The following is a 25,796-nucleotide window of genomic DNA, read 5'->3' as shown; positions in this document are numbered from 1 at the left end:
CTGTGTCAAGAAATTTAGGACAATTGTTTAAACTTTTTAAAAACTTGTTATCAACTGGAAAACTCAAAAACTGGTTGATTAATTCTGATATAAATTATGCTGGTTTATAATGTTTAGGTTTCATTCTTTTGTTAACTTTACCGCAAACAATAGTTAGACTTACAGATCATCAAGAGAAGTGATTCTTTGGGGTACAATGGGAGTTACAATGTCCTGATGCTTTATGTGAGGTGTGGGTGAGGCTGAAAGGCTGCAGCCTCCTGTGCATTCTTGCAGATGCACATTGCTGCACAAAAAAAAGTTCTTTTTTCCCCCAGTTATCCTCATCATGCTATTCCGTGGTTTTAAAAAATAAAATAAAAAAGGAGAATATAGTGTATTTCAGTTCAAGCTAAAGATGTCCTCTGCCTGAAATGTTTTACCTACTTAAACATTGACATTGTTATTTCTCCGGAGTTGTTTCTAGCTGAGTTTTGTAACAAATGAGGTTTTCATGATCTGCTCTGTCAGAATGTGAATCTGCTGCCTGCCAGTAACCTGTGAGAATGTTGCAGCCACGCCCCCAGGATGGGTTATAGCTAGATAGTCTTACTGTTTACTGCATCTTTCAGCAGAATGACTGCATGTTATCTATAGGTAGCTTTCCTGCAATTATTTCCTTTTACCAAGACAATGTTATGCAATTGATACAAACAAGTAGAGGGATCAAAGATCCTGAGGGAAGTCTGTCCTCCCACCATTGCTGGAGAACTTGAAACTTTTGCTGTACAATGGTGCCTGATGCCCAGAACCTACACCAAGTGGAAGCGGCCAGTGTGGCAGCCTATGGCAACCTACCATCGACTAGCAATATTATGATAGGATGCCATGGCAAACACTCTGACCCCTGGTTGTATATGTGATGTGATGAAACTTCCTAAAAGGACCAGAAAAAGGGCAGCCACCAATGTCCTGGAGGTCTCTGCCCTTTCCTGGGGAATTCAGCCCACAGCCCCACCTTCTGTGAATATTCCATTTTCCTTGTCAGATACAGCTCATTTTCACATGTGCTCTTTTTTCCTTTGTTGTACCTTACTTGGCCTGCTTCTACCTACTGCCCCTTCACCCGGCTCAGATCACTTAGTTTGCATTTTAGTGTAAATGCCTCACAGCACCAAGGTGTATGTTTTATCTTAGCTTGGGTGCTGGCACCTTGGTAGGAAAAACTGCTTGTGCAAAGGATTGTTAAACTGCTAGTCGAGAGACTCCATTTAGAACCATGTGTATGATAGTATGTTAGACATGGTCTCCAATTCACACTTTGTTGTTGCATTTTATATTTTTTTTCTTTAAGATTATTTTATTGAAAGGCAAATTTATAGAGAATAGAGACAGATTTTCCATCTGCTGGTTCATTTTCCAAATAGCTGCAACATCCAGGTCTGGGCCAAGCTGAAGCCAGGGAACTGACTTCGTCTGGGTCTCCCACATTGAGGTCAGGGACCCCCATGTTTCAGACACACACTGCTGCCTTCCTAGGTGCATCAGCAGGGAGCTGGATAGGAAGAGGAGCAGCTGGGAGAAGATCTCCTTGAGCCCAGCCAGGCTCATGTGGGTTGTAGCACTGCAGGCAAAGCTAAACTCGGGCCACAAAGCTGGCCCCTTCACATTCTTCCTGAGGTTTACTATGCTTGCCCACACATAAATGTTTACCATCTATTAAGTTGAAGAGAAAGCCTACCTATTCTGCTCAGCCCTTCCTGACCCTCCTATGAGCTCCCACAGTCCTGCATCCTGGTGCTCCCCTCAGAGCATTCGGTCTCTACAGCTACTTCAGAGGCCAGGAGGGAATATTTCCTGTTTCTCGTGGTCTCCCCCAAGCCAGGCCCACAATGAATGCAAAGCGAATGAAAACTTATTATGTTAGGGAATGAGTAACTAACACTGCCACTCTGCCTAGACCCTTTGTTTTGTTTTACTCCGCTCTTGAGCCTACATGCTAATCAGATATCCTGCAGGGACAGTGTGACTACTTGCAGCTTCATCTGTAAGCCACGGACTGGACTGCCACTGATACAGGTGGGCTTAGGAGGCTGACCATTCATCTATTTCCACCCTGAATGGAAACCTCTTTGTTCCATCACAATGCTGCTGGATGGCTCCAGTGCAAGAAGACATTTAGAGACCTTTCATATTCCTTAGCAAGTACTCCCTGCCGCACCTCATTCCTCCTCAACCCCAGGCATCCCTTCATTTATTGTATTGACTTAATAGATTTCTCTATGCTAGGCATTTCATATGGTCTTTTGCAGCTGGCTTCTTTTCCTTGACACAGTGTCTTCAAGGTTGATCTGTTCATTGCCTACAGATACTGCCTTGCTATCACTTGTAGGCTATTAGGAATGACCTGCTGCCAACATTGTGTAGCAGTTTTTCTGGGCTTATGTTTCTGTTTCCCTTGTGTACACACCTAAGATTAGAACACTGTTTTTAGTCCTGGGAGAAACTGCCATATTGTTTCTCTTGCCTCATTTTACATTCCAATTTGTCTGCTCCCTGGCCAAAAGTTGTTATGGAGTGTGGTTTTGATTGTAGCTATCCTAGTGGGAGTATTTGGTATTACATTATTTTGATTTGCTTCATAAGAGTTCTGATTCAAGTCTTATTTCAGTTTTTTGAAATTTATTTATTTTTATTGCAAAATCAGATGTACAGAGAGGAGGAGAGAGACAGAGAGGAAGATCTTCCGTCTGATGATTGACTCCTCAAGTAACCGCAATAGTCGGTGTTGCGCCAATCCAAAGCCAGGATCCAGGTCTCCCACATGGGTGCAGGAACCCAAGGCTTTGGGCTGTCCTCAACTGCTTTCCCAGGCCACAAGCAGGGAGCTGGATGGGAAGTGGAGCTGCTGGGATTAGAACTGGCACCCATATGGGATCCCTGCATGTTCAAGGCTAGGACTTTAGCCACTAGGCTACTGCGCCGGGCCTTATTTTGGTTTTTAGTTTGGCTTATGTTTATCTGTCCTATTGTTTGTGCTTAAAAAAAAAAAAGTTAAGCTTCTCCTAACCTAGGTATCATGAAGATTTAATTATACCTGTATTTTTCAGTTTTTATATATAATGTGAGGTTAAGCTTAGTAGCAAAAGACAAACACTTTATATGTCAATCTTCAAAGCAGTTTTCAGAAAATTTGTGATGCTTGCAGTAGCTGCTTTTTGCTAAACAGAATTAATGCTTACAACATTTATCGTCCTTTACAGCAGTAGTACTAGTGTGTCCATTTGGATTGGAGGAAATAGGAGGTTTGCAGTAGTTTGTTCAGGGTGGTATGCCTGCTTCAGAGCCTAGGTCTGTTGATTCCATCACGGGGAGGGGGGTACAGGGGACTCGGACAATGCTGATTCAAGTTTTGTTTTGTTTGTTCATTTTAATATGGAGTATTAAACAGCTGATCTTCGTATGTTGAGCCACATTTTCATTTCTGGGATAAACTCCATTTAGTCATGGTGTACGATTTTTTAAAGATTTATTTATTTTTACTGGAGGGGCAGATTTACAGAGAGAAGGAAAAATAGAAAAATCTTCCATCTGTTGGTTCACTCCCCAGTTAGCTGCAGTGGCCAGAGCTGAACCAATCTGAAGCCAGGAGCTTCTTCCAGGTCTGCCACATAGGTGCAGGGTCCGAAGGCTTTGGGCCGTCCTCAACTGCTTTCCCAGGCCACAAGCAGGGAGCTGGATGGGAAGTGGGGCTGCCAGGATTAGAACCAGTGCCCATATGGGATCCCAGGTGCATGCAAGCCAAGAATTTAGCCATTTGGCTACCCTGCCAAGTCTGATATAAAATCTTTTTTATGTACTCTTTGTTTGTTTGTTGTTGTTTTAGTAAGGATATTTTGTGCTTATATTCATAAGGAACATTGATCTGTAGTTTCTTTATGATGTCTTTGTCTGAATTTGGTATTAGATACTATTGGTCTCATAGAGTGAATTAGGAGGTAGAGTGGGGGTGGTGTTTTGGTTGTTGTGTTTTGTTTTTGTTTTTGTTTTTAATTTTGTGAAGTGCTAGCTCCTGAAGTATTTTTCTAGATATTTATTTATGTTGAACAGGGGGAAACAGAGATCTTCCATTCACTGTTTGACTTACCAGGGAGCTGTAAGGGCCAGTCCTAGACCAGGCCAGGTCTCTGATGTGATGGCAAGGGCCCATCCTCACCTCTTCCCAGGCCATTAGCAAGTACCCAGATCGAAAGTGGAGCAGCTAGGACGCAGGTGTCCACCTGGTATGCTCATTGAGTTGACCTGCTGCACCACTGTGGTGCCAGCCCCCTGAAATACTTTACATGGAAGAAATATAGAGTCTGCCTATTTCTGGTACCCACAGGATCACTAAACCCCCCACTTGGCCTTCAGTGGGTACTGACTGAATGCTAGTGATACCAAAGTGTTCTTGCCAACCTATCACATTGAGGCTGAAGAGTTACCAAGATCCTTTCAGAACTTCTGATGCCTGGAGTTTCCAGTGTAATCCCATGCCATGTTATGAGCTTTTTGCTGGTAGTTGTTTCATAGCTGCTTTGGGGCCAGTGGAAAAACTCAAACATCTATAGTTATTTTAGGAACTTTAATTTTATGTCTGTTGGACATCAAAATAAGTACAACCTCTTTACTACCTTAAAACTTTTCCTCAAGTTTATACTCATTATATAAGATTTATTCATTTTGGACCTAGCACAGTGACCTTGTGGCTAAGTCCTTGCCTTGCATGCACTGGGATTCCATATTGATGCCAGTTCATGTCCTGGCTGCTCCACTTCCCATCCAGTTCCCTGCTTATAGCCTGAAAAAAAACAGTAGAGGATGGCCCAAAGCCTTGGGATCCTGTACCCATGTGGGAGACCTGGTAGAAGCTCCTGGCTTCTGGCTTCAGATAACCTCAGCTCCAACCATGTGGCTACTTGGCAAGTGAACCAGTGGACAGCAGATATTCGTCTCTATCTTCTCTGTATAAATCTGCCTTTCCAATAAAAATAAATCTTTTAAAAAATTTGTGTACCATGACTAAGTGGAGTTTATCCCAGAAATGCAATTTATTTATTTTTACGGGAAAGGCAGATTTACAGAGAAAAGGAAAAAGATCTTTGATCCATTGGTTTGCTCCTTGAATGGCCACAATGGCTGGAGCTGAATTGATCTGAACCCAAGAACTGCTTCTAGGTCTCCCACTTGGGCCACCTTCCATTGCTTTACCTAGGCCATAAGCAGGGACCTGGAGGGAAATCGTGGCAACCCAGGAACATAAACCAGCACCCACATGGGATCCTGGTGCCTGCAAGAGGAGGATTAGCCAATTGAGCCATCATGACAAGCCTACTCATTATACTTTTAAAGTAAATATCTAAACTATTTCACATTATTGAGGTTGTTGTGAAGATTATAATTAAAAATCTCTTTGATTTTTTTTCTTGCATCTTTACATCATAAATAGCTATTTTCAGATTGTATTTGCTGGAATCATCCTGTGGCAGTATCTCACTGATACTTAGTCATTGGGGTCTGTTCTTCCGAGCTGTACAAGTGTGTCAGGGCCACAGTGAAGCTATGTGACATAGCCCTAGGCCATCACTGGGCACTTTTGTGAACTTCTTGTGACCCACTGCACTTGTTGCCTGCAGGTACCACGCACACAGACCTCTCGGCCGGAATCTCCAGGGATGACCAGCCCCTCCCCGCGCATCCAGATCATCTCCACAGACTCCACAGTAGCCTCTCCTCAGCGCATTCAGGTACTTGCACCGTCCCCTGCTCACAGCCAACCACCAGCAGCAGTACTGCCTGGAGTTGCCTTCCAGAGCCTCATGGGTGTCACATACAGCACACCACTTTACAAAATTGAAGTTTACGTTCATTTAATTTTTAGAGCAAACTTCTAAACTATTGTTTCAGACTATCAAAATGAAGTGCTGTCTTACTACTTACTTGTTTCCAGTTTGCAAGACATGCAAGACATTATAGCCTAGTAATTGAAAGCAAGAGCTCTGGAAGTCAGACTCAGTGCTCCACTGAATTGCTTTTAGACCCTTGGCTAAACTTTCTTCATTTGGAAGAGTGTATATAACATATCACTTACCTCATCATGGGTTTTCTGAGCAGCCAGAGGATATGGCTTATAAAAGACTCAGCAATACTCCTTGGCACATAATGCAACATGTGCTTGGTGCTTCAGAAAGGTTGGGGAGAGGCAGGCTTTGTCCTAGTGGTCAAGACTCCAATTAGGATGACTGTGTCCATGAAAGCATTTTGGGCTCAGCCTCCAGTCCCAGCTGCTGACTCCAGCTTCCTGTTAATGCAAGCTCCAGGACACAGCAGTGATGGCTCACGTGACTGGGTGCCTGCCAGCACATGGGAGGCTTGGTTTGAGTTCCTGGCTTCAGTAGGGAGCTCTCACTCCCCGTTTGTCACTAGTTTTTTTCTACTTATTTAGTTGAAAGACTCAGAGACAGAGATAGATATTCCTTGAGTTAATAATAGACCTGGGAAGAGAGTCAAGTTCTCTGATGTTTTAATGCACAACAGTGCTTACACCCCAAGTAGTGGCCTCTCTGATAAAGTTGAAAGGGAAAGATTATGGGAAAGAATGACAGGCTGGGCAACATTGAGGAACATTGGTTCTAAATGGAGCAGACCCAGGATCGTATCTCATCTCCACTCAGCCATGTGACCAGGGAATTTCCTTCCTAACTTCTATAGCTATGATTTGGTGATGAGAACAGTAAACTGTTTTGTAAAGTTACAAAAAAATGACCTTAGGTAATACCTATAAGCGTATAGGAAGCAAGCACCAATAGATGTTAGCAGCTGTGTTAATAGTGTCTTAATATTTTCTTTTTATATAATTTCAGATTTACAGAAAATATTACATGGAAGTCCTTTGTAGCCCTGTGCAGCAGTAGTTGCTCGCTGCCACATATTGAATGCATGTATGTCATTTTTTCGGAATGATTTGAGAGCTTATTGGAGCTATCACTCTTCTATACTGGTCATGCATGTATTTCCCGAGCACAGGAGCATTCTCTTATATAGTTATAACAGTTATCAAAACCAAGAGGTTTCATATGGACCATACCATTATCTAATCTATAGTCTGTGTTCTAAAATTTCTTTTTTCTTTTCTAAGGATTATTTTATTTTTATTAGAAATACAGATTTACACAGAGAAGGAGAGAAACAGATCAGCCAGAGCTGAACCAATCTGAAGCCAGGCACTTCCAGGTCTCCCACATGGGTGTAGGGTCCCAAGAACTTGGGCCATACTCCACTGCTTTCCTGGGCCATATGCAGGGAGTGTGGTGGGAAGTGGAGCAGCCAGGAACACTAGCTAGTGCCTAATAGGATCCCAGTGCTTGGGAGAGAGGATTAACCAAGTGAGCCATTGCATTGGCCCTATATTCTAAAATGTCGTCAGTTGTATTAGTCATGTCCTTTCTTTACAATGCTGTTTTCCATCCCAGATGGTTGGTACTGTTTGTAATCACAGTAGTGATCAATCGAGTGCCAGTAAACACAAGACCGAAACCCAGGGCTTGCAGGCATTCGGGGTGGTTCCAACAAGCAGGACAGGTACTGGAGGAAATGAAGGAGTCAAAAAACACTAGTTTAAAGCATCTTGGTTTTTAGTCCAGCTTTAAGAGCCTCTTATTTGGTGACTTTCACGTGTTAGTTTACCAGTGTGCTCCGAGACTGCTGTGTTTGCTCTATTTGGGATAGCCCTGGAAAGAGGTTCTTTTGCCATCTTTGTATTTTGAGGCTTTTCTGAGATTTTTTCCCCCATACTCTTTCCCACTTCAGTAGAGCATCATTATATTCATAATTTTGCTTTATGTTAAATAAATGTTTAAAGTTTATAAAACATAAACAGATTTATGTACTATAAAATTTTTATATTTTGATATTTCACATTAAAATCTGGCTAGAAAGGACTTTTGTAGTTTACATAGCTATTAGAAGTTTGAAATCTTCATTACAATCCTCAGAAAGGCCACTTAGACTCTTCCGTCTTCCTTCCTCTTCTCCTGGCTGCTACTTGTCTGATGCCCTTCACACCCATTGGTGTTTCCATTCTCACTGTAATGTTCACCCCTCATTCCTCTCCCCCATCCTGCACTCACAGGAGTTGCTTGTTTGTGTGTATAGGGTAGGTGATGCGTGTTTGCCATAACACAGCAGACAAGGTGCAGACTAAGAACAAGTCTCCTGCTGCTTCCCATAGGCGCTACTGTCTCTCCCAAGAGGTGGTCAGAGTTGCCATGTTATGTACAGTGTAAACACTTGCATCCTATTTCTACACAAGTGTAGGCATTCTGTGCCTGTTGTTCTTCCCCTTGCTCCTTTTTGGGAGATGATGGCACATAATACAATCTAGAACCTCCTCTCTGTTGTGAGGGACTGTTTGATAAGCTGTTCTGCCACAATGCTGTTCAAAGGTTGTAGAAATTTATGCTCATTGACGCAGTGTGGGCTAGTCCCCATCCACATACTCAAGTGTGTATTATGCTATTCGTGTGAGTCTTTTGTCATTTTTGCAAATGAAATGGTACATTGCTGCAAAAAGCACTCCTCCCTACCTTCGCTGCATCCCTACCTCATTTAATTTTCAATTAAGAGACTTCAAAACTTGTGTCTAGTTAAATTCTTATATTTAAATATACTATTTGACCCAAGGGATAAATATTAGGTCTTTTCAGAACCACTGCATTGAAATGTTCCAAGTCAGTCAGCTGGCTGTGCATCTGTTTTATGGAAGACCTGCCAGGTCAATATTAAACTTGAGGGGTCAACACTATAGCAGAGTGGGTAAAGCCTGCAGCAGCAACATCCATATGGGCAACAGTTTATTGATTCCTGGCTACTCCACTTTCAAACCAGCTCCTGCTAATGAGCTCTGGAATGCAGCAGAGGATGGCTCCTAGTTCTTGGACCCCTGTACTTGCATGGGAGACCTGGATGGAATCCCAGGCCCCTGGCTTCAGATCACCTCCACTCTAGCCATTGCATCCATTTAGGGAGTGAACCAGCAGAAGGAAGATATGTCTGTCTGTCTGACTGTCTGTCTCTCTGACTGCCTTTCAAATAAATAAATCTTGTTCTTTCTTTTAGTTTTTTTTAAAAATTGAATTTACAGACTACCTATAAAATAGGAAATAATTACAGGCTTACCTGGATGGGGATCACTGTAGTCCTTCTGATCCCCTTGAAGGGCTGGGTTTCTCAGGGTCTATCCACTAAGCCTGGGCTTTCAGTGTCTTTATATGACCCCCCGCCAAGCAGATCTCTGGGGCGTAGACTTCAGTTTGGAATGTTTTTAAAAATTAAGACATTTCAATTGAACCATGTTTTGTTGTAAATATATTGTTTAATTTACAGATACTGGTATTTTCTAGCTATCTCTACTAAGCTTTTGCTGAATTCCTCTTTAATTCCATCAAGGTCTAAAAATATGCTTTGTATTCCTGAGTTCTTTGTAGCACTGGTTGAAATCAGTTTTATGACCCAGAATTGCTGTGTTTTAGTGACTGTTCCATGCAGGCCTCAGAAAAAATGTATTCTGCAGGTGTTAGACAGATTGCTTCGTAAATGACAGTTAGATTGAGTTGGTTGATTTTGGTGTTCAGGTCAACTCTGTCCTTACTGATTGTTCTTGCTTACTGCATCAGTTGTCAGCAGAGAGATGCCGACCCCTCAGCTGAAATTGCGGATTTCTCTTTCTAGTTAAGTTATGGGTTTTGCCTCCTTATCTGATACCTTGTTCTTAGCGGCATACATTTTTAGGTTTGGTTTATTACTGTTGAGAACTGACTCTTCTCATATACCCCTCTGCACATCTAATATTGTCCTTATTCTGATGTTTACTTAATATGAAATGAATGTAGTTATTTTAATTTTGTTTGATGAATGTTAGCACGGCCTTTATGCATTTTCATCTTTGTCTTTGAAATGTAAAATGAATTTCGCATAGGCAGTATAAAATTAGGGCTTCAGTTTGTTTACCCAGCTGACAACCTCTGTCCTCCCCTTACTGTGCATAAAACATTGACATTTAAAGTATATCCTCATTACAGGAAGGAAAAAAGAGAATATGGAGACAATGGTCTTAACCACTTTGCTATAGCCCTTGACCCTTTGAGCCCTAATCAACTATATAGAGATCATCAAAAAAATTTTTTTTAAGTTTATAAAAAATAATACTAAAGTACATCATCATTAACATATTTGGGTTAATATTGTCCATCTGTATAACTGGATCCTGTGGGAAGCTCCCTTTTTCCCCTCCTAGCTATGATTCCTATGTCTCTCATCTTGGTGTGTCACATGTATCCTAAACTCCTATGTTGTAATTTTTTTTAAGATTTATTTATTTTGGGCCCGGCGCGGTGGCGCAAGTGGTTAAAGGTCCTCGCCTAGCACCCCGGGATCCCATATGGGCGCCGGTTCTAATCCCGGCAGCCCCGCTTCCCTTCCAGCTCCCTGCCTGTGGCCTGGGAAAGCAGTCGAGGACGGCCCAAAGCTTTGGGACCCTGCACCCGCGTGGGAGACCCAGAAGAGGCTCCTGGCTTCAGATTGGCATAGCATCGGCCCGTTGCGCTCACTTGGGGAGTGAATCATCGGACGGAAGCTCTTCCTCTCTGTCTCTCCTCTCTGTATATCCGCCTTTCCAATGAAAAAATAATAAAAATAAATCTTTAAAAAAAAAAAAAAGATTTATTTATTTTTATTGGAAAGGCAGATATACACGAGGAGTAGCAGAGAGGAAGATCTTCCGTCTGATGATTCACTCCCCAGGTGGCCGCAACGGCCAGAGCTGAGCCAGTCCAAACCCGGAGCCCAGAGTCTCTTCCTGGTCTCCCAAGCAGGTGCAGGGTCCCAAGGCTTTGTGCCGTCCTCGACTGCTTTCCCAGGCCACAGTCAGGGAGCTGGATGGGAAGTGGCAGACCTGGGAACACAAACTGGCACCCATATGGGATCCTGGCAGATGCAAGGTGAGGACTTTACCTGCTAGGCCACCACGCCAGCCCTCCTGTGCTGTATCTTATGTTATCAGTTGTGCGGTCACCAGAGTAGTCTCCCCAGCCTTGTGACATGGCTGCCATTCCTTTCACTGGTGCACATGCTGTAATCACCCAACACATTGTTACTCTTATTCATTTGAACAGCTACGTTTTAAATCTGAACATTTCCAAAGCAAGATTTCTTTGTCCTTTGTTTATTCTTTCTGTGACATTCCCATTCTTCAGGCAGATCCAAGGCCAGCATGTTTTTCCTTCTGCCCAAAAACTTGTCTCACAGGGTAGCTGTGCTGGTGATGAATTCCTTTCTCCCTAACCTCCTCCCCCCCTTTAATTGGGGTTTTAGTGTTATTATTTAAATGTATCATAGAGTAACAGATGGATCATCCTCAGGTAGCACATCGGCTGAATCCAGCGTTAGAAAACTGGTGTCACAAGCAGGAGCTTAACCTGTTGTACCATACTCTTGTATCCCTCCCCCATTGAAATTCATGTACCATGAAGTCACCTACCTCTTGCTGTTTGTTCTAACTTGCTACTAACACACCCATGGCCACATGGGACAGCTATACGAAATGCTGGGCTCCTGGTTCCTGGCTTCTGGCTCCTGGCTCTGGCCTGGCCCAGCTCTTTCTGTTATGAGTGTTTGAGGAATGAACCAGCAGAAGGAAGATCCCTCTCTACCTTTAATAGAAAACTAAAAATAATTTAAAATGTTTTAATGGGTTCTTTTTTATTTTTTAAGATTTATTTATTGAAAAGACAAATTGACAAGGAAAGTTACCAAGTTTTTGATGCACTGGTTCATTTCCTAAATGTTCTCATTAACTGTGGCTGAGCCTGGCAGTCAGTCCATTTCTCTTACGTGGGTTGACAGGGCTCAGGTGAGCTGCAGCATACTAAGTAAGCACATTAGCATGAAGCTGGAAATACAAGTGGAGCCAGGACTCCATCTGGGATGCAGATATTCCAAGTGACGTTTTGTCTGTTGCACAAAACACGCCGCCAATTTATTTGAATCAACCAACATTATCTGATTTTTTTTTTTTGAAGATTTATTTTTATTGGAAACTCAGATATACAGAGAGGAAGAGCTGGATGGGAAGCGGAGCTGCCGGGATTAGAACCAGTGCCCATATGGCATCCTGGCGCATGCAAGGCGAGGACTTTAGCCACTAGGCTACTGCACCTGACCCTATTGATCTTTTATATTAGACAGCAGTAAGCTATTGTGTTGAAGAGTTTGTTGTTTGAACCTTGGAGTTTGTTTTCACAAAGTCTATGAAAAGGTAATACTGTGCCTGCCTATACACATATTGTGGAACCTAGTTCAGCCCATGGTTTGGCCCCTTTCCCCTCACTGATGTTTTTTGTTTGGTTGGTTTGGTTAAAATTTTCAGTTCTTTTGACTCTCCTGGTCTGCTCATGGGAGTAGGAGGGACAGTTCCGTGCTGTCAAGCTACCATCACCCAAGAACAGGGGACAGCTGTTTGATTTCTCCTTAGAGACCCCAGTGTGGGGAGGAGTAGTCCAAGGGTATTACTTGAGTGGTTTTGATAGTTGTGAGACTAGTTGGCTTGGTTTCACTAGAGTTGAGAAAATCTTTCCAAGATATGTTGGCTGACCAAGGCCACCTTAGTACATCTATAGGCCCAGGAACAGGTTGCAAAGCTTTGCCAGGAAAGTGGTCCATCCTGTTCTTCTTCCCATCCTCTGACAGAGCACTCAGTGTTTTCTACTAACCTAGATAAACTGGCTATCATGTCCCCTGTGTGCATCTGGGCATGCTGTGCACTGCACAGACATCAGCAACTTAGGAGGCTCAGATTCAATGCATGACAATATATACTATGATTTTCCCTGCAGCCGGTGATTGAGTCCAATAGTCCCACTGGGGAATACCCCAAGAAATCGTGCCTCATATTTTACTCTGTTGTGCGCTAGCTGGTGCAGGGTCAAGTTCGGTCCATCACCTATATCAGCCAATACACATACCAGTAGATATGCCAGTTGCCTCGTCAGTCCTGCCCCCAGTCCAATCTCATGCAAACTGATGGGTGCTGTGTCCTAGCCCAGACACCAGCAGGTGCTGCACCCCAGTCAGAGTGACCCCAGTAAATCTCCACCAGACCCTCACCCAACCTCAGCTTTGGCGTGGGCCACATGTGCTGAGGCCTAGCCTGGTCTGTCCTTTATCCATCTGGCTCTTGTACACTCCTGTTGGTGCTGCAGCTTAGCTAAGCCCAACCTACCCCCAGACCCAGCCTGCACATCCTGACAGGTGCTGCTACCTTGACTAGCCTGACATGGCCAACCCCTAGTCCTGGCACTCACCGCGGCTGACAGGTTCTCTCTCAGTCCTGGCCTTTGCATGTGCCAGCAGGTGCTGCCACCTGGCCCAGCCTGTCCTCCCAGCCTCAGTTCCCATGAGTGTCATGTGAGTCCACTATCCAGCGGGACTCAGCCATCACCACCCCTAGCTCTCCGTGCAAACTGCTGGGTGCTGTGGTTCCACAGAGGTGAGCCCACCACTTCTTCTGCCAGGATAAGTATTATTTGAAAATGACACACTTGTCAGGTGTATTATTTATTATCAACTTCATTTCCTATCAGAAAGGATACTTTTGTTAATATTTAATTATTTTTAAAACTATTTAATTATTTACTTGGAAGGCAGAGTTACAAAAAGAAAGTAAAACATCTTTTCTGGTTAGCTGCTCAAATGGCTGTTATAGTATTATAATACTTGGGCCATCTTCCACTATGTTTTTAGACACATTAGCAGGGAACTGTTGGAGCAGGTGGAAGTAGAGCAACTGGCCATTACTTGGAATCTGCATTCATGGGATGCCAGTGTCACAGACGGCACCACAGTGCCATCCTCAGGATATTTAAATCCTAAAAGTGTAGGAAATATACAATCAAAATCAAAATAGCTGTGTGGAAATTTATTTCTGCAAAGCTCATTCTTATTTTTTTCTCACGTCACCATGAACTGATGAAATTGCATCTTAGACTGGTGTTAACTCAGGCACCAACATCTGTTATTGGTTACTTTGGGGTACCACCTCCAATTACCCTATGACAGCAGCCTCCATGTTGTGTCTTGTAGATTGTGACTGACCAGCAGACAGGACAGAAGATCCAGATAGTCACAGCAGTGGATGCCTCTGGATCCCCCAAACAGCAGTTCATTTTGACCAGTCCAGATGGAGCTGGAACCGGGAAGGTGATTCTGGCTTCCCCAGAAACATCCAGTGCCAAGCAGCTCATATTCACCACTTCTGACAACCTTGTGCCCGGCAGGATCCAGGTAACACCTGTGGGCAGCTGTTTGAGCTTTTCTGCTACAAGTATTGTTCCTGACCTGATCTGTTATTTGATTGAAAGGGCCAGTTCCAACTCTAGGTGGTCTTTGGGGGGACCTACAAGTGTGGCATGATGATTCTTGCCCAAGATTTAGAAACAATATCAGAAGCCAGCGGGCGGTAAGTACCAAGGCCCAGAAGGCAGCCAACTTCAAATACTTTGGTGGTCAGGGATGTGGAGGCTGAGCCAGAAAAGTTGGTGGCCTACTGGGGAATAGTGTGAGCAAGCTGGTGCTGAAGCACCTGGAGAACTGAATCGAACTAAGGCTGTGCAGCAGCAGCCCTTGGCCCAGGGCATCCAGAAGGCTTCACCCAGGGCTGCCCACAGCTGCTGAGAATCAGCTTGTTCTTGACCGGCTGATCTTGTTCAAATTGTCAGATTCTTCATTCATTGTGAGCTGCCAGCTCTGAACCCTGTCTGTACCCTACTTTTCCTGTACTCTAACAAGGGAGGGCAGGGAGCAGCCTGGTGAACAGGTGCCGAATGATGATCTGGGATATGGGAGCACTGACTTTCCAAAACCAGAGATTTGGGTCCTTGTCCCATAATGGCCAAGCATATTTAGGCTCAAAGCGACATCCTTATGTACGTGTTTCTAATGTTTTGTAATTTACAATTTGTGGTAAGACACACCTATTTCCATCTAAACGCTAGGTATACAGTTAAGTAGCATTAAGAGCATTTGTTTGGTGCATCCATGACTATGACTTTGTCCTCAAGCTGAAACTGTCTTCCCCAGTGGTTCTCTTCACTCCTCATCTGTCTCTATGAATTTGACTATTCTAAGTACATCATAAATGAAATCATGCAGTATTTGTTGTTTTGTGACTATTTTACTTAATGTCTTCAAAATTCACCCATTTTTAGTACGTGTTATAGTTGATTTTTAAGAATTCTGTTTAATGTATGCACAATGTTTACTTCCACCTTCTGGTTGTTGTAAATAATGTTGCTAGAAATTCATGTATTTTGGGAAGGACCATATATATACACTGAGAAAAATACTTAAGGAAGGAAAAAAAAATGTTTCCTGGGGTAAGTGGAGAACACCACCATTTAGCTAGTAAAACTGGACATTGGAGGAGTAGGTCTTTGCAGTGCAGTGACGTAAGCCACTGCTGTGACACATCTCATGTGGGAGTGCAGATTGGAATCCCTGCTGCTCCACTTCTGATCCAGCTTCATGCTAGTGTGTCAGGAAGGCAGTAGCAACATGGGAGACCCAGATGCAGTTCTTGGCTCCTGGCTTTTGCATATTGCAGATCTGTGCGTTTGTGTGTGTGTCTTTGTGTCTCACATGTGCACACATAAAGAATTGTACTTTGTTCTTTTTTTTTTCCCCCTAAGGTTTATTTACATGAAAGAGTAACAGAGACAAAGGGATCTTCTGCCTGTTCGTCACTCCACAAATGGAGGTAATGGCCAGGGCTGGGCCAAGCAGAAGCCAGAAGTCCAGATTTTCAGCCAGGTCTTCAACATGGGCCGTAGAGGCCCAGTTAATTGGGCCATCTTCCACTGCCTCCCAGGCACGTTAGTGGGGAGCTGAATCAAAGTGGAACAGCCAGGGCTCAAAATGTGCTCCGATGCCAGCATCATAAGCAATAGCTTGAACAGTGCAGCTTAACCCTCCATGCTACAAAAGCAGCCCCTGAAGAACTATACTTCTTAAGCACCTTATACTGGAATTTGTAAATACTATCCCATCCTTCCCCACCACAGTGCATTCCTGATCATCTGAAATCTTCGGTTTCACAGCAGGTGATTCTGTATAATTTCTCTGTGTGTTCACACTATGCATAAGTCATTTAATAGCTTATTCTTGGCTCAAATTTAAGTTCATTTTTGCAGTAACAATTGCTTTCTCCTTTCTCATATTGATGTTACAAGTGTGTCCTATGTTAGGCCAGGTGTAACTTAAATTGGCTAATCCTCCCTTTACAAATGCCAGTATCCCCATATGGGTGCTGGTTAGTGTCCTGGATACTCCACCTCCCATCCAGCTCCCTGCTTGTAGCCTGGGAAAGCAGTCAAGGATGGCCCAAAGCCTTGGGACCCTGCACCCATGTGGGAGACCTGGAAGAAGCTCCTGGCTCCTGGCTTCAGGCTTCAGATCGGCTCAGCTCCAGCCATTGTGGCCGTTTAGGAGTGAACCATCTATCAGATGGAGGATCTTTGTATATCTCCTTCTCTGTAAATTTGTCTTTCCAATAAAAATAAATAAATCTTAAAAAAAAAAAAAAAAACAAAGATTTCCCCCAGGTCAGTAGTGCTGTTTCAGGGGAAAGAGCCATTTTCAGTCTTAAACCACCAGCTGTCTCAAGCAGAAGTCTAGTTATTTAATTGGCAAGCTGGGTTTATTTCTGACAGGTATGCCTTTTGGCAAACTTTCAGATTGCTGTGTGAAAGCAGTGAGGCAACCAGAAGAATCTTTTCAGGGGGAGTGGGAACGTCTGTGTGTGATTCCCCCTACAAGGTTCCCAGCCTTGGAGGAGGTGCCAGAGATGAGGGCAAACCTATGCTGAAGGGGGGTAGTCCAGGAGAGTTTCTTGGCAATACCCTGAGTTCTGCTTAGGAACTCAAGATTAGGGATTTATAGTTAAACATTACTTTGCTTCTTAATCTCTTAGATCGTCACGGATTCTGCCTCTGTGGAGCGGTTGCTGGGCAAGGCAGATGTGCAGCGGCCCCAGGTGGTGGAGTACTGCGTGGTCTGTGGCGACAAAGCCTCTGGTGTGTGAGCCACTCTGCTGGGGAAATGTTGTGGCCCAACAGCAAGAACCAGCTGTTGTGGGCGGAGCCAAGAGCAGGATCATCTGGGTACAGGTGGATGGAGCAGTCAGCCCTCCGCTGTGTGCTGAGGGTGCTGAGGTCAGGCCATTTACTGGCTCTTGAATAGCATCTGAGCATCCTGACTTCGATAAACTACCTTGAAGACTAGAGAGAGGGGCTGGCTCTGGGCACAGCAGGTTAAGCTACTATCTACAGTGCTTATGGACACTGGTTTGGGTACCACATGTTCCATTTCTGATCCAGCTCCCTGCTAATGTGCTTGGAAAGCAGCAGGAGATGGCCAGGAGGTTGGGCTGCATCCCCAAATTCCCCAATGAGACCTAGAGGAAGCTCCAGGCTCCTGGATTCATCCTACTCCAGCCCCAGCCGTTGTGTCACTTGGGAAGTAAACCAGTGAATGGAATATCAATAGCAAGATCTCTAACTGTTTCAAATTTAAAGAAGGATTAGCTGTAGAGAAAATATGTGGGAGGTCCATGTGGCCATAAGCTTGGAGCTGACATTACCCACATGGCCAGCAGCATCTGCCAGCATGCGCCCCAAGTTACTTGGATAGGCTCCTCTCCAAAGCAGGGCCTGTGGCAGGTCGCCTCATCTCTGAGCTAACTGCTGGTGCCTTTTCCTTTCAGGCCGTCACTATGGGGCTGTCAGTTGTGAAGGTTGCAAAGGTTTTTTCAAAAGGAGCGTGAGGAAAAATTTGACCTACAGCTGTCGGAGCAACCAAGACTGCATCATCAACAAGCATCATCGCAATCGCTGTCAGTTCTGCCGGCTAAAAAAATGCCTAGAGATGGGCATGAAGATGGAATGTGAGTAACAGAATTGAAGCGGCCTGCATCAACAGGGAAAGAGGGCATGGGATCTGTTCAGTAAGGTGTCTGTATGTGGCCTTTAAATGCTTCAGGGAAAATCTCACCCACTCAGTCTTCGTTTTGGTTTACATTTTGGGTCAGCTGGGTGATTGAGCCCCGACAGTCGGTTCCCATGGTGTTTGGAAAGTTGAGGCAGCAGAGCAGAGTGGGCTGCACACAGCTTGGGAATAAGCTAACATCAGCACACCCAGCTCTACCAATGGGGAGACAGGTAGCCTCTCGGCTGCAGGCTCTGAGAGTCAGAATCCTTGGCCTGCTGCTGCTGAGAACGAATGCCCTGCCTTCTGCCCACTGTGCTTTCCCTCACTCCAGCCTCTGCACGGCTGAGGTTGTGTAGTGAGGGCTGTTGCCACAGGGACAGTCAACACGTGGAAGTCTGCTCTCGCAAGTTGTGCCATCCTGAAAGCAGGAATCCAGGAGAGGCAGCAGAGGGAAATCCAAGGGGAGGGCAGTTGACTCTGGCTGCTGTGGGAGATTGGAGGATAGCAAAGGAGGACAGGCACTTGACTGGTGCCATGGATCCAGGAGAACGGGCTCTCTCGGAAGACCGAGAGGTCATGGTGATTGCAGTTCCAGAAGTGGGAACTGGGTGGGGGGGTTAGTAGAAATCTATTCTTTGAATAATTAGAAATAGCAACCCAACTTTTGCCAGCAACAACTACTGTTTCCCCAGAGTGAATCCAGACATCGCTGGTTTGGCGTTGGACTAACCAACATTGCCAAACTGACCTTGTTCTCAGTGAGCAGTAATTTTATTCATTGTGGTAGCTTAAATCTCTGTGAGACAGATCGTAGCTATACATAAAAACCTAGGACCTAAGTGGTGATTTCAGTTAGTACAGTGTCTTAATGCTAGTTACTAGGATCCACCACTTCTTTCTTTAAAACAGGTCTTACTTTTCCTGTTTCTTTGACATGTATCCCTGTTTCACACCAGGTTCCTAAAGGGAAAGATTGCTCGTGTGATATAATGGGCACTGAACAGGTCACAGAAGCTGGAAACTGACTTGGAGTTGCAGTGGTTCCTCTGTTATTTGTGGCTCAGGATAGTCTTTTCTTTCAACAGTCCACCAGAAAAGGAGTGTTTTCTTAGGCAAGAGTTCATTTGGTCACTGGTAGGAAGTATGTGCCCAAGGGTGTTTGATACAAAGGAAAGACACTATTTGTCATGCCCACGTCCCACTGGAGTGTTGAGTCAAGCCCCCATTCTGCTGCTTGTTCTAGCTTCCTGCTCATGCACCTCCTGACAACTCAGTAGTTGAGTCCTTGCTGCCACTCCTGTGGGAGACCCATAGCCTGGCCCAGCCTCAGCCGTGTCAGGGATGGAATGAGGCAGGTGAAGCTGTGTATGTCTCTCTCTTGCTGTGCCTCTAATACTTACAATGAATTGATGTTGTAAAGGGAAGTGAAGGCCCTGAGGGCTCAGTGTGGCCCCTAGAGACTACGCAGTGTGCTGCTCCAGCTTCTTGGCAGGCAGCAGCTGCTCCCTGGAGCTGTTTTTTGCTTTTAGGTTTCACGTGGCATTGGTGAACTATGAACCCTTCTCTTTGAAAAGCACCCTGTAGCAACTGAGCTGGAAGCATCTAGTACCATCACATACATCCCTGCAGTGACGGTCTGAGCAGGAAGTCCTCCTTCCTCGCAATGTTTGAAGGGATGTGGGTGTTCGTGAATTGGATCTGTGCTCTAAATGTGAACATTTATGTTATGATTTAAGCTGTGCAGAGTGAACGGAAGCCCTTTGATGTGCAACGGGAGAAACCAAGCAATTGTGCTGCTTCAACTGAGAAAATCTATATCCGGAAGGACCTGAGAAGTCCCCTGATAGCCACCCCAACATTTGTAGCAGACAAAGATGGAGCAAGGTCAGTTCCCGTTCTCACAAAGGGTGGCACTGCCTCAGCCCTTGGAACTGATGAGAGGCAGCATGGCCACTCCCTGGGCAGGGGTCATGTAGCTCCTGCCTGCCTGCTGAGTCGTACCTCCAGACAGGCCTGAGGATGCAGCCTTGGGATGGATCTGAAATTCTTCTGTTTTGGGCTCAGAGTTTGTCCTACAGTTTACACCATCAGGCCTGAGAGGAAAATGGTTGCTTGTAATTGAGTACTGTGGCTTTTTTTCAGTGCAGACAGGTCAGTCAGGCCCTAGAAACCACCACAAATATTTTTAATTTAATCCACTGAACTTACTTCGAAAGAAATAGGGCAAACAAGAAGTCTAAAATACTTCTTGAAACTGGCGTGAAGGATGCCTCGTGGTCCTCAGAAGAGCATGTTAACATTCTTTGGCAGGATGGCCACACTCTTCAGTCAGTGCGGAAAGCTCTGTGCCCATCAGAAAAGGGGCTCATTTAGTCTCTTGGTGGCTGAGCCTCGTTGGGGCTTTGCTGCTCTGCAGGTAGCTTTGCACGCGTTGAAGGGGCAGATGAATGTGGTATGATCATACTGTGTATAAAATGTTGGAAGCTACTCTGGGTTTCTTTATGTCTTAAATAGACAAACAGGTCTTCTTGATCCAGGGATGCTTGTGAATATCCAGCAGCCTTTGATACGTGAGGATGGCACGGTTGTCCTGGCCACAGACTCCAAGGTGACGTTTCTTCCCCTTGCTCCTCTGCTCCTCAGTGTTGCCACTGCAAGCTGGTTTCCCAAATGAGTGTCCTACCTTCTTGACCTTCAGAGAGCACAGCACAACTTGACCTTGGCATGTCACTTTACTTCTGGTTGTGATCAGGCATACTGGGATTTGTTTTGGGGTTGCCTTTTCAGAAACCTCAGTTGGAGCTGGCTAGTTACAGTCATCAAATCATGTCAGAGTCTAGACTTCAGCTTAGTGAATATTCTGTGGTTCTGGGCTCTGAGATTAGCATATTAGCAAGCTGTCTAGCTGTTTACTACTTATCCTGCAATAGCCTTTTCCAAAAACCCTCAGTCCTTTTTCCTCCCTTAAAAGATTAGTTTATTTATTTTGAATGTCAGAGTTATAGAGAGGAGAGATGGCAATCTTCCATTTGCTGGATCACTCCCCAGAATGCTGCAACAACCAGGACTGGAAAAGGCCAAAGCCAGGAGCGTCATCCTGGTCTCCCCTGAGGTGTCAGGGGCCAAGCACTGGGGCTGTCATCTGCTCATTTTCCTAGGCCATTAGCAGTGGTGGGAAGTGGAGCATCTAAAACTGAAACCAGTGCCCATATGGGATGCCAGCATCGCAAATTCTTTACCCCCTATCTTATAATCCATCCCCACCCCAGTCTGTTTTAGTTAGGTAGCCTTTAGGAGGAAGTTTACTCAGATGTGGTTAAGCTCTAGAGCTGTGCTACAGCAGATCACCACGGGAAGTCAACCTTACTGATGACAGTGCTTGCCTTCCCATGACAGTTTCTAGGAGGAAATCCAAGGAGGAATTTATGCAGCCCAGGAAACCCACTGCTTTTCTCATTTTGTTGTTCCTGATATAAACTTAGGAAGTGAAGAATTAGCAGCAAGCCGCAGCACTGCAGAGACATCTCAGTAGCCTAGAGCACTGGGTCGAACCAGGCCTGCAGGGTCCCTGTCTATTTACACCTGTCACGTTAGGGAATGAACAAAGCTGTGAGAACCCTTGGCTGGGCTGAGGAGCCACCCTGCCCCGTGGGGTCCTTGGGCTGGGCTCTGGGCTTTGCTCTGTGCAGCACATGAGCTGATGGAGCACACCTAGTTGATTATCACCAGAGGCAGTTCAGAGCCGTGGTTCTGACTGCAGGAAGATATAAGGGAAAGAAAAGTTCCAAAGTTGGGCCTGAATAACCTCAAGACTCCTGGTCACCTGAAACTTACACAGCCACTCTAGGCACCATCCATGCAGGAACTGGCTCAGAGTGCCAGCTTATCCTCACAGCAGTAAGTGCTGGCTGTTGGGAATTAGTGACTGCTCCTGGAAATGCAAAAGCCTTGTAGTCTGCAGTGAACACACTGCTATCCTCCTGCCCTCAAGGGGGAGCACTAAGACTCAGCTGAGAAGCACATTTGCATAATACAACACAGCACCTGGGATAACAGTTTGCAGAAGCTGTTTTTAAAATTTTTACTTTGAAATCATTATACGTTCAAAATAGTTCCATTTGAAAGAAGTGCAAAGCTGTAGAGTTCCTGCTTACCCACCATGCAGATGCTATGGGAGATGCCGTGGTCAGGATTTTTAAAGGTTGGTTGGTTGGTTTGTAAGGCAGAGTTAGAGCCCTTCCTTCCACAGATTCACTTAATTGCCAGAGGTGGGGCACGGTGAAGCCAGAATCTAGGTCTCCCATGTTGAGGACAGGGAGCCCAGTACTTGGGCCATCTTTGACTGCTTTCCCAGGGTGGACCAGAAGTGGAGCAGTAGGGACTCAATCCAGTGCCTGTATGGTATGCTGGCATCTCAAGCGTGTCTTAATTAACCCACCACCATGCCTGCCACTCTAACTCAGTGCTGCTCCTGACCACCTGACCATCAGATTGGGGCGTAGTGAATAGCATTGTGCTGATTTTTTTCCCCTCTTCTTTATTCCCCTTTATTATTCTTTGCTGCTGTGATGGCTTCCACCCCCCAGCAGCTGCACACAACCTCCTGTGACTGCGACTTACTGATCAGTTCTCTTTTGATTGTAGTTTGTGTATCTGTGTCTTGGTTTATGCAAGTCAATCTCTAGCTTTCTCTTTTTTTAAGAAATAGAAATATAAGTTGGATACCAGTTTATCCTTTGAGAGTATAATTTAGTGAGTTTTAGTATGATCAGGTTTGCAACCATTATCCCTATTTTCAGATTGTTTTTGTCTCCCCAGAAGAAGCCCTTAACCTCGCTAGGAAGTCACTCCCCTTCCCTCACTTCTAGAATCTGTCACCTCTGCCCTAGTTTCTAACTGCATGTTTATGTCTATTCTGCAGGTGTCCTCATGAAAACCATGTAATCTGTGATTCTTTGTGACTCAGGGTAAAGCAGGTTCCGCCCTGGTAGCATGTGTTACTAGGTCATGCCTTTCTGTTGCCAAATAATATGCCACTGTGTGGGTAAACCATAACATTTGTTTACCCACTTAACAGTTGATGGATGTTTGAGGTGTTTCTACTTTAGATCAGAATTGCTGGTCAGATGGTAACTCTTAGGGTTAGACCTTTAAGGAACAGCCAGATAGTTCTGCAAGATGACCACATTGCTTTACATCCCTACCAGCTTTGCACAAAGGCTGTGATTTCTCTACTTCCTCACAAATACTTGTCCATCCTAGTGTGTGTGAAATGATATCTGCTTGTTTTGATTTGCATCCCAGTAATTCTGAGCATCTTTTAATGTGCTTATTGGCCACTTTTGTTTCTACATTGGCAAAAATGTTGAAATCTCTTGTCCGTTTTTAGTGTTGTCTAGACTCTGACATGATTGGCATTTGTGAATTATGAAACTACAGCCACAACTGAGATACAGGAAACTAACCCATCTCCACAAACATTGCCTTCCCACTGCCTTGTGGTCACACCCCCCTAGCTAACTGTTCTAGAACCATCATTACACCTTTAGGGATAGAGCTGACTTGTGTGTGTTTGTATTTAATATGACTATTTTTTTTGTTGTTTAATAGGCAGAAACAAGCCAGGGGGCTCTGGGCACACTGGCAAATGTTGTGACCTCCCTTGCTAACCTAAGTGAATCCTTAAACAATGGTGACACTTCAGAAATCCAGCCAGAGGACCAGTCTGCAAGTGAGATTACACGGTAGGAGCCCAAGATGGGACACCTCCCCATACACACTCAGAGCTGTGGGCTGGGGTAGATTGTGACATCCTGGCATCTGTCCTGGGTTTGGTCAAGGGTTTTAACTGCCACAACGACCCTGCACGGAGTCCTCTTCCAAATTTTAGCTGTGGAAATATTGCCCACTTACATTACATGATATAAAATTCAAAACTGCTTTTCATTCCAAATAATGTAAAAGGAAAAGCAGGCAACTCCATATGAGAGGGGAGTCGGGGGAGGCTTTCAGTGGGCACATCTGTTCGTAGTGATCAGTGTTGAATGCCCAATGCATGGTAACAATGCATCCTATATCCTGCCTCCCATGTGGCCCATTTTTCTCATGTAAACTCTTCTAGGTAGTGAGTTACAAGGGTAGCTACATGTATGTTGGCTGACGGAGCACTGGCAGGTCCTGGATGCTATAGATCTTTCTCCTCTGCAGCTTGGTACTTGGTGTGGCTTCTTCCACTCTGGCCTGTCTTGCTCAGCTGGCCAGGTGCATGGCAGAGGAGAACACAGGGTCCCTGGTCCCCATGGTCATTTTCAGCCTGAGAAAGAAAGTAAGATCTAGATCCAGTGGAAAGAGGGTGGATTTGAATTAAGTAGAATTCTGGTTCTATCACTTAACATGAATGATCTTAGGAGAGTTGACACCTGTAGCCTCAGTGTTCTCATCTGTAAAACAGAATTTCTGCCTGTGGAAATACATTTCATTATTTCAACTAAAATGCTTGAGAGGAGCAGTTTAGAGAGCAATAAGCTTTATTTCAGTTTATAGCTCCAGAGGTTCACAGTTGAACATTGAGCAGACATGTTCACTCCATCTCCAGTGAAGCTGAATGACAGAGGGCCAGGAAGCACATGCTGCTTACATAATGATCCATCTCACAAGAACCACCTGCTGGGGGAGCCCCTGGCGCCCTGGAGACCTCCACCCAGGCCCACCTCCCAGTTCCCATAATTAGATCCAGTCTCTATCCTTCATCCATCCATTAACCACTAACATAGAGCTTTGAGGTGTAAACATCTGCATGAATTCATGAACATCTGTAAATCCTGTTTAAACCATAATAAAAAGCAAGTTATGAAGAAATTTTATGGGGAAATAAACATTAGGGAGCTCAGTCCTGCCCATGGACGATCCACAGATGCTCTGAGTGTTGGCCTTCCCTTGGTAGGCAGAATTTAATTACCTGTTCCTCAAAGCATTGCTTTTCTGAAGTACATCTCAGCTAGAGCTCTGTGCCTCCCAAGCTATAGATTCACAGCACTTGCTTGCTTCATTTTTGCTCACAGGGCATTTGATACCTTAGCTAAAGCACTTAATACCACAGACAGCTCCTCGCCTCCAAGCCTGGCCGATGGGGTAGACACCAGTGGCGGGGGGAGCATCCATGTCATCAGCAGAGACCAGTCAACACCCATCATTGAAGTGGAAGGCCCTCTCCTTTCAGACACACACGTCACATTTAAGGTGAGTGTGCCCACTGACCGCATGTCCAGCCTCTCAGCCTGTTGAGAGGCTCTCTGATAAAGCTGAGCTGCAACCCTTAGCATGAGCTCATTTTTTTTTAAAGATTAATTTATTTACTTGAAACTCAGAATTACAGAGACATGGAGACTGTGTGAGATCTTCTATCTGCCGTTCACTCCCTAAATAACTGCGTCAGCCAGGGCTGGACCATGCCAAAGCCAGGAGCTTTCCTCTGGGTGCTGGAAGTGGATGGCAGGTACCCAACTTTGGCCATCCTCCACTGCTTTCCGAGGCACATTAGCTGGAAGGTGGACTGAAATGGAGCAGCTGGGACTCAGACCAGTGCCGATGTGAATGCTGGCATCACAGGCAGTGGCTTATCCTTCTATGCTAAAATACTAGCTGCCGCATGAGCTCATTTTCATGTTATACAGCATGTGACATCAGGGCCTCAAGCAGGATCTTGTGTTCCAAAACAGCATTTTCGCTGTAAAACATTTCAC

General features: G+C 44.9%; 1 protein-coding gene across 8 annotated transcripts in view; it reads left to right on the top strand.

Moving 5' to 3' along the window:
- Positions 1-25,796, top strand: part of NR2C2 (nuclear receptor subfamily 2 group C member 2) — a 61,446-nt gene that overhangs the window by 21,996 nt on the left and 13,654 nt on the right. For 7 of the 8 annotated variants that reach the window (XM_040995256.1, XM_040995254.1, XM_040995252.1 and 4 more), the window contains 8 exons: positions 5,655-5,765; positions 14,155-14,355; positions 17,039-17,141; positions 17,831-18,010; positions 19,791-19,938; positions 20,569-20,662; positions 23,665-23,798; positions 25,116-25,293. In XM_040995256.1, the coding sequence (XP_040851190.1) occupies positions 5,694-5,765; positions 14,155-14,355; positions 17,039-17,141; positions 17,831-18,010; positions 19,791-19,938; positions 20,569-20,662; positions 23,665-23,798; positions 25,116-25,293 (1,110 nt within the window). In that variant the 5' untranslated portion in view covers positions 5,655-5,693. Of the gene's footprint in view, positions 1-5,654; positions 5,766-14,154; positions 14,356-15,758; positions 15,827-17,038; positions 17,142-17,830; positions 18,011-19,790; positions 19,939-20,568; positions 20,663-23,664; positions 23,799-25,115; positions 25,294-25,796 lie in introns of those variants that run through there. The other variant, XM_040995255.1, reaches the window with a different exon arrangement.

The sequence above is a fragment of the Ochotona curzoniae genome, unplaced genomic scaffold, assembly GCF_017591425.1.
Source record: "Ochotona curzoniae isolate NIBS_2020 unplaced genomic scaffold, NIBS_Ocur_1.0 contig_908, whole genome shotgun sequence".
NCBI classification, from domain to species: Eukaryota; Metazoa; Chordata; class Mammalia; order Lagomorpha; family Ochotonidae; genus Ochotona; species Ochotona curzoniae.
This window is presented reverse-complemented; position numbering and strand designations above follow the sequence as displayed.